The sequence below is a fragment of the Neodiprion fabricii genome, chromosome 2, assembly GCF_021155785.1.
Source record: "Neodiprion fabricii isolate iyNeoFabr1 chromosome 2, iyNeoFabr1.1, whole genome shotgun sequence".
Lineage (NCBI taxonomy): Eukaryota > Metazoa > Arthropoda > Insecta > Hymenoptera > Diprionidae > Neodiprion > Neodiprion fabricii.
This window is the reverse complement of record NC_060240.1, coordinates 23,927,679-23,937,066: the sequence shown is the minus strand read 5'-3', so window position 1 is coordinate 23,937,066 and position 9,388 is coordinate 23,927,679. Positions and strand designations below refer to the sequence as shown.

The window sequence follows — 9,388 nt, the reverse complement described above, 5'->3', positions numbered from 1 at the left end:
AGTTATAAAACGTAAAAGCACCCCAGATCATGTGAAATAAACTTGATGTTCATCCACAGAATACTCAATTTTCAGAAATGCATCTTTTACCTAATATCCGTTTTCTAAGCGGCTTTTCGCTAAAAAAATTAATATGAAAGCGTATTCTTTAGATTTTTATTGACAAACAGGCGAATTTTGTCTCAGTGCAATGTTTTCTGTGAAAGAGCACTAATTCTGAGAAATTTCATTTAATAACGTCTTTGTAGCTCCATTTGTTCATCTCGTAATCATTTCGCATAGTTATTTTAGTGCACAAACGTGCGTGACAATCCACTGAAATCAATTTTTCTTTCACGCATGTATAGCTTTTAATTCAATGAGTGTTTATAAATACGTCTTATAGCAGGAGAAGCAGTTTCATAAATTCGTATTTTTATAATATAAAATTTGCAATATTTAAAAAGATTGTGAAGTGAAACTGTCTTCACCTTTTCAATTTTAATTTTCTATTCTAAAGTATGTGGTTATTTCTAGTAAATAAGAACATTTTCACAATATAATTGCAATACAATTTTTGAAAGATGCCTTGCATGTACGTGAAAATTAATACTGACGAAGAATTGATTAAATAAATGTAGCGTCAAGTAAACGCAATGTATTTTTTCAATTTCTTGGTGTATGGCATAAAATAAATTTCACACAAACTTTACCAAAAACTTATCACGAAAATATCCTGATGAATGAATGAAATTTAAAGCAAAGAAAGAAAAATTTGATAAAATGTATCACGCATATCCATCCTAAACTACAGCTGACATGTACGGTGGTATCCTCGCTGTAAACCCGTCTGACAGAGATATAAATTTCTTCATAGCCTGATGTGCAAGCTTCAATTATGCAAACATAATTTTGGGCTCTGTTCTGGTGTAGATTGGATTAGGTTGATTTTGAAACTACAACGACTATTATTTCCACGATTATTTATCGGTGCCTGAGTAAAATGCATGCCTGCACCTGCACATACTCATTCATTCATTGTGATACATACAAGGAAATATACAATACGCCGAAATGAACGCAGCAAATTGAGCCTCTAGTCAGCGCAGGCGTCTCAGGAAAAATGAGGAAGCGGCAATCATCTCGGAAAACCCTGATAATGGACGGCGACGTTGAGGTTGAAAAGTCGACACACGCTTCCCGGGATAATCGCTTTGATGATCACAGCTTACAGGGGTAATGGACTATTACAAAAATGGGCTTGAATCCCAGCCCGCAGAGATGACTTGACCCTCCGAGGCACCTGCAGCCTCGAAAACAATTTTCGGTAAATAGAAACGCCGTTCCAGTCTTTCCTTCGTCGATACTTCTCTCTTTTTTTATACTTTGTATCTTATTATTCGTCCTACTTTTTATTTAGTTCTCATCATCATCAGGAAAAGGAAAGCAACAGCTGTTGCACCTCGCTAGATCTCCGAACACTTGTGGGAGGTGGTAAAGGATGTGAATCCTTAACCACAAGGAATCGGGCTTGGATTGAATGTACAATTTTAACAATTTCCTCGCTGCAATTTCATCAATGGATGATACATAGTGTCTTTTAACATAAGGATAAGGATTATGGACTTCTTGGGCAAACAGCAAAACAATTACATTATTATCATGTTGCACAAATTATCTTCACTCTTATGTGCACTGAATAAATTATGGGTTTTTGTAGATTGAATCACACGAAATTGTGGAGGTTTAGAATAAACTATCAGTGTAAGAAATATTCGTGATTTAATTTGAAAGTTGTTGCCTAGTAGTTGCTGTGAGCAAAAAAATCTATTTCTGTCAAGGACTTATGTCTAGACTATAGACTGGTTAGTGGATAAACTACCCCACTCAAGCTGGGAAAAGTACGTTGATCCTTTTCCGGTAGCGTTCCTGAAAAATTTCAATGGCTTGTGGAAGTTGTTATGCAAGAACAGTTGCAAGAACGACTCAAACTGTTTTCTGGAATCGGTGACTGCACCTCTTCACATTCTCCGATTTCAGGTCAAAGAGATCCTATCGAACTTTCACAAATCATGAGAGACATGGTCGCGAATTTATCAGAATATGATTGTTACAGAGAAAAACTGTCCATCTTGGCGTAAACACGTGGGTCGCCAATATTTTCGAAAGGACTGGCAGGGCTGCCTTCCCTTGTGCCTGGCGTTGATGACAGTTAGAGGTGCGATAAAGGATAGATATGATCAACGCACCATTCTGAACGCTGCGGGGATAACCTGAATGATTTCTCGCTTACAATGAAAGTATATCCGGAAGAATCTTCGCTGAAACAGGAAAAAAATAAGGTAACGGTAATGGCTTGGGTAAAATTCCGAATAATATTCCGACGCAATTCTGGTCAAAGAGATCTTCCTGAAGGACTTTCTGTAGTTCGACTTTGGAAGGATGCGGATTCAACAAAAAGCGTGCAAAGACGATGCGGAAACAATCGGTTCGTACTATTATCCGTGTGAAAGTTTACAATTAGGAAAAGACCGGTGGGTAGTAAATACTTGACCGGTACTATCTCAAGAGGTCGCCGGTCGGCACAGCATTGGAACAAAACGCTACCGCAGTACTCTCGCGGAACGTTGATAAAGTGCTGGGCTAAAATGTTGACGCGATATTGTAGTGAATCGTAAGCACAGTTATAGGTACCGTAGCTCGCTTCCCACTTGTTGAGAAGAGCAATACAAAAGTTTTCTGTTACTATAAAATAGTCGGTAAGGTAGAGTACGAATAGGAACTTGGAACAGTCTAGATATACGTAGAAAAATGTAAAAAGAAGAGATGTAAGAAAATTCTGGATGGAGGGATGATATATAAAAGAGAAGGAAAGAGTAAGCTAGTCAGTCGGTCAGTCAGAGTTCAGTTGTGTCACAGTATGTAAACTAAGAAGATATAAAATAAAGAATGACATACAAAAGATTAAGTGATCTGTTTTTGTTGATATCCTACACTAATATCCTAATACCAATCCTAGTGCAGCATTGGTACTCTATCGCAGACCAGCTGTATGGATGCTAATCCTTAGTCAATAAAATAACTCCGAAAGACGCGTAATCACACTTTATACGTTATATGAAGGGTAGAGGTAAGGAAAAGTATTTCATATGGGTTAACAACTGAAAACGTGCCCGGAAAAAGCAGCAAATAGTGCTTTAACAAGTCACCAGAATTGCGCTCGTAAGCAATAAGAGTACCAATCTGATTGGCGCTTAGCAATCAGGATTTAATCGGGATTGGCGCTCCGTGGAACTTTTGCTGCAGCAACACCATTTTAATTTGCCTCTACTTTACGGACACGTTACATACATGGAGACAGTCCTCGTTACCTCTACTCTCCATAATACGTGATATAGTACATAGTTCCTAACAACTTACGGTAAAGGGCCAATGGATGAAAACGCAGTCTCAAGTTTATCTAAGGTGCCGCTGACCTGGATCTAAAAGTTGTAATCGATCGAAGCGCCCTCTGCGTAAGTTTCCTCGGTTCCAAACCATTCGAAGGTGGTACTCTCCGCCGGGGAGTAGCGCAACACAATATTAGACAAAACGCAGTCGGTAAAAGACCTGAATCTGAGTCGGTAACCATACCAACAGGATTGACCCGAATTTTGCATGCAAATGATGACGTCATGTGTGTAGCGATTGCATCACGACCGAACTGATTATTTTGATAGTTTTACGGTGAATATAGCAAATTCAATTTATTGTTCCGTGAAACACCCTTGAATATGGGACATTCTTTGACGAATCGGACAGATTTAGATAAAAATCGACCGACGTAATTTTGATGTAGCTTAAAATTTTTTCACGGGTTCTATATCGAAAAAATAGGGATATGTATTCGAGGATTATTCTATTTTACATATTTCGTAACATAGAGGGGATCGAAAATTTGATAATTTGGTGTTTTTTGGAATGGAGAACTCATTTTCAAAAATTCATAACGCCGATTCTGTTTGAGCTGAAAAGTTCGTTTTTTCAACCCAAAGCTAATAATATGAATTTTAATGCAACAATTGTTTCATTTACGATTATTCCGAAATTTATATTGTTATAAATAATTAATATGTTTAAATCGATTTTTAGCAATTGCTTTCACCTCGCAGCGAGTTCTCAGCACGATCATCGTATTCTACGTCAAATTATCTATCAATAACGCATTTTTATTTGATGGAGAAATTATTATTACTGTAGGAAAAAATTAATTTATCCAGCGCGGCACGTCACATCGGCGCGCGGGTTCCATTGCACGCCTCATAATCTTGCCTTGTATCGTTTTCCTCTGTAATATAAATGATTACTGTATATTCTCAATTGAATAATAATATTCAATAGCAAGTAAGACTTTATAAAAAATGTAACAGAAAAATAATCAAATACAAAATATCATTGTGTCAAATAAAAAATCAATTTATTGAGATTTTAATACATTATTTTTTGTTAATAAGTACCTCGTCCTACAGTACGTCGTACAATTTATTCTTGAAAAATTGTATGATTACAGCCTCTCCTGAAGAATTGGAAGCAAAGCAATTCTAATTGTGTCAAAAAAAAACGGTTGTACAAATTTGAAAACGAAAAATACTATACATATGAATGTAAATATTGTGAGACGTAATGCAGAACGAGGTCTTTATTAACTAATAATAATGTATTAAAATCTTGGTGAATTAATTTTTTATTTGCCACAATAATATTTTTTATTTTATAATTTTTTTGTTACATTTTTTATAAAATCTTATATGCTAATAAATAATATTATTCAATTAAAAATATTGAGTAATCATTTATATTACAGAGGAAAACGATACGAGGCAAGATTATGAGGCGTGCAATGGAACCCGCGCGCCGATGTGACGTGCCGCGCTACATAAATTCTTTTCCTCCAGTAATAATAATTTCTCCATGAATTAAAAATACGTTATGGTTAAAATATTTGACGTAGAATACGATGGTTGTGCGAAGAACTCGCTACGAGGTTGAGGCAATTTTTAAAAATCGATCGAAACATATTAATTGTTTATAACAGTATAAACTTCGGAATAATCGTTAATGAAAGAATTGTTGTAGTAAAATTCATTTTATTAGCTTTGAGATGAAAAAAACGAACTTTCCAGCTCAAATAGAACCGGCGTTATGAATTTTTGAAAGTGAGTCTTCCAAGCCAAAAAATACCAAATTATCAAACTTTCGATCCCCTTTATTTTACGAAATATGTGAAATAAAAAATCCTGGAATACGTATCCCTATTTTTTCGATATAGAACCCGTCAAAAAATAATTTCAGCTAAATCAAAAATGTGTCGGTCACAAAGGTGTTCGTTTGTAAACGAATGTCCCATATACATTAAATCATATCGCGCAATATTAGTTTTACACAGCACGAAGTAATTTCAAAATGATCTCATAAATATCACCATTCACCATTTGTAGATATTTGGAAATATGTTCGAAAAATACGATTGAAACAAAACGGGTACGAATCGTTGTGGTCTCGTTTTACGAAGTTACGCCATCGGTCGCCCCCCCCCCCCCCCCAACACCGCTTCTCCTTGTCGCAAACTTGAATAGACATGTTTATTTTCCGTCCGTGCATAACATTGTATTCGATTATTCGCTCAGTCCACGGATAGCGGGCGGCTGTGCGCGAGAAAAAAAAATCTTTGTGTCGTCAGACGACTGTGCTCGAACATTTTGTATTTCGAAAATAAAGAGTATTTCTCATTCTTCTTCAGAGGTTTTCCATGAGGTACATACATGATTATCTCTGGTGAGTATTTATACACATACATTATACAGTTGAGGATGTAGACGGTACGCGAGGAAACGCAGAAGTGACGGCCGTGCGGATAGTGGGGACAGTGGCGTGTGTGAAGCGCAAGCGTGGACAAAAGACTCAGAAGAGAGTCAGTCGTTCACGAACCACCGGCAACGATGAACCGTAAGTAATTTGTCACCAATCATAATATTTGGCGCGTAAATACTTTTTTGCACGCAGAAAATGCATTCTTTCGCATTATTGGTGTTATCGAAAACATCAATAGCGTACAAAATATTTTAAGGTAGTAGGTCTGGGCCCGCGAGTAACGGGCGGTGGGAAATGGGCCTATGTTTATGCATGGTAGCTCCGGCCCAATACCACTCGCAAAAAGCCAAATTCCGTAATAATCAAAATTATGTTAATCCTCACATAATACGTGAAAAATGTTGATCCTACATCTTTTTAGGTTTTTTATTTATGTAATGTATGTATATCATTTAAGCTATAAATAACAGGGTCGCTACTGGTCAGGGAAATTCGGGAATAGTCATGGAACTGTCATGGATTTTTTTTCGGAAACTCAGGGAATTGTTAACTATGTTTTTTATTATAAAAATACGTCCCACTGTTTTCATTGTGAAATTCAACATTTTTTACATCGAAATCCACGCGAAATTATCGAAATCAAAAATTTTGTACTCATTAATAATTTTTTTCGCATACCTATTCTACGCTCTCTGTTGTTAAATATTTATTAACATATGACAAATGTTGATTTTCACACATGTCTGAAAATAATTAACGACGAGACGAATGGTACGTGAGTACGATCAACGATACACATAAACATTGTAAATAATTAAATGACAATGAACTTTGCAATGTACCATCGCAGTGTTAGCAAAATTTGCGAATAACGCGTAATATTCCGTTACCGCAGCGTACGAACGCTGTACAAGCCGCTCGCGCACCGAGCGTTTTTTTATAAAATCATTCATAGTTATAATATTTATAATCCGATTACACTGAAACTTTCGCAGTTACCTTCTCTAGTACTCTGGTTCGCTTTACTCACAACAACAATACGCGTTGCAACTTCCCTTTCTGACGTTTCACTTTTCGTGAGTTAGATCCCCATTACAAACGTGCGTAAGAGCTTTAATTTGGAAAGCTTCGCTTCAAAAAGATCTTGCGGATAGAGAAACGCGATCTTAGTTTATTCAGGTTTTGAATTGGGTCGTTAATTTTTCTGTTTTTTTTTTTTTTTTCGTTTTTTTGAGCCACCCTCTATTCAGCTTCAGCAGCTCGAGAATATTTATAAACCGCTCTAAATTAGGGATTCGAATGCACAATTTCAGTAAAATATCAAATGATCGATTAATCGATAAATTATTACCGATTCAATCGAGTCTTATTCCATAATTTTTTTCGACTCGATTAACCGATGCATCGATTATTTTTAGCTTAGTGGCCATCGCGATGCGGTACATAGGCTGGGAATTCGGGACCAAGATTTTGAATGAATTTTATTATTCGTGAGCGATATATTTTTCTGTATTTCCAAGTACTGCATGTATACCTAAACACCTGGCAACTGCCGCACTAGCAAAGCGGATGTAGGGAAGGTCGCTCGCGTTGATTTTGATAAATCGTTGATTTGGCATAGAACTAATTTTGCGAACTTTATTTTTTAGTAAACAACAATCAAGAAGGAATTTTGAATCCAGCGGGGATTCGGGTGGATCCGAACCAGCCACCACCTCCGGGCGTTGAGGCGCAACCTCAATGTCCCGGAGGTGTAAGTGTGCGGCTGAGGCACCCGGTCCCGCTACAGCAGCCGGGGGTGGCGTGGGGGGTCAACCCGAATCCCCCACGTCCGGGATACCATTGGGGCAACGCGCCGCCCCAGTGGTATGGATGGCGGCAGGAGCCTCAACAGCCCCTAACGCCGGTAAGTAATCTTGTGTTTTCGTACACAATTACGCGTGTGCTTATGCATTTTCTTTGCCGAGATTCCGGAACTCTACGGCGAGCGACAGGGGCTGTTGATGGCGGCCGCTGTTCAGCCGCCACCGCCGCCACTCCAGTCCCCGATGATGCTGTTCCGCCGCCCTCTCCTGCTGCCTCTCGGTGGCGAGGCCTGCTCGCGCGGCTAGCCCGACGCTAGAGGTACGTCCTCAACTACATATTTGATTGTTTCCAATTTTTTTTATTGCAGTTATTGAAAGAGTCTGTCTAAGAATTGAAAAGCGGTTTAATTGTGTAATTTTCAAAAACTACGCAGTAGCCAGTATAATGTAACGATGACCGTCAGTAGATATCTTCGCGAAGCATACCATATTTTTCTGACACATTTTTATTGCCCAAGGAGTTGGGATGTTATACCCTCGCCGCGTGTGAACCGCTATATACTGTTATTGCCGTGGCGAAACAGTTTTACTTTTCACTGTTTTCGTATTTTATAATTTCATATAGAATAGCTGCTCATCGGTCAAATATGCTCGTGACATTGGATCACAATTATTTGGTTGTTGATAGGAACGGATCACGGAGGCTGTCCGGGTGGCGGTGGCAGCCGCTATGACTACCGGCGGTCCCGTTCCTCGAGGGGAAGGCAGCCGCCGAAACCGGCACCGCCGCCGTCGAGGAGGTGGTAGGGGAAACCGCAGGGCCGGGAGAGGGGGGCGCAACCAGCGAACGTTCAATTTTTATTAAATTTTATTTTTTCAAATAAAATATAATTTTGTAAAACTAGATTGACACCACTGAACTTTAGAGTTCAGCGTGATTCACTCATTGACACATATCCTAAGGTTGGATTCGACAGCCGTGGGTTATATTGTTTATTGAGATTGAGTTTGTTTTGCGCTCGGCCGACCATGGCTCTGTAAATTTCTCTGTGTTTCCAACATAACTGTCTAGTGTGAAAAATTAGCCGTCTCAGATTCATGGTCCCCAAGTGTACCAACATTTCATGGAATGATTGAACGGCCTAGATTCATATTTGTGCTATACGGCTTCGGTTGCCTGTTTCGATAAAGCTAGATTTATCTAATTAGCTCTTATGTAAGATAAAATTTTCCAACTATGATTAATTATTTCATAGAATAAAAGTTGATACTCTGGCACACCGTTCCGGAATCTGAGTACATGAGAGTTTAGGGAGATGCAAATAGACGGAACGGAACACGAAACTTGTTGTATACACCTACGTATACAACAAGTATAATCGTAAACATACTGAAGACGGCATTCGTTAGGCGTCGGAGGGGGCTGATTCGACCCTTATACATGGGGCGGCACCATTAGGTAATCCAGTTGCGAGTTCGGAAGCTTTACGGTTGTGATTTCTATATTTAAGTATAGTACGTAATATCTTTATAATATAATGCTTATAAATTTGATACTGTTAGTTAGATAACACTCTTGGCGTCGACTGCTTTTGACGGTCACAGTTCCAGTCTTATTCCTAAGGTTATATGGTGCGATATAGGTTGCCTATAACACGGCTCTAATACTCCGTGTTTGCAATCACAATTTCTAGATATTTGTAGTTGGATATTGTTACGTTCTGAGAGGAACGTTTCGAGTCGATTCTGATTCG

The 9,388-nt window shown here is 38.4% G+C and overlaps 1 protein-coding gene across 1 annotated transcript; it reads left to right on the top strand.

The window, feature by feature from the left end:
• The first annotated feature begins 5,610 nt into the window (after positions 1-5,610).
• On the top strand, positions 5,611-8,477 carry LOC124175147 (acidic proline-rich protein PRP25-like). Its single transcript, XM_046555095.1, has 5 exons — positions 5,611-5,772; positions 5,835-5,964; positions 7,479-7,735; positions 7,797-7,953; positions 8,323-8,477. Exons 2-4 carry the CDS (start codon positions 5,958-5,960, stop codon positions 7,938-7,940), a joined length of 408 nt encoding a protein of 135 aa, XP_046411051.1. The 5' UTR covers positions 5,611-5,772; positions 5,835-5,957; the 3' UTR covers positions 7,941-7,953; positions 8,323-8,477.
• Positions 8,478-9,388: the final 911 nt, after the last annotated feature.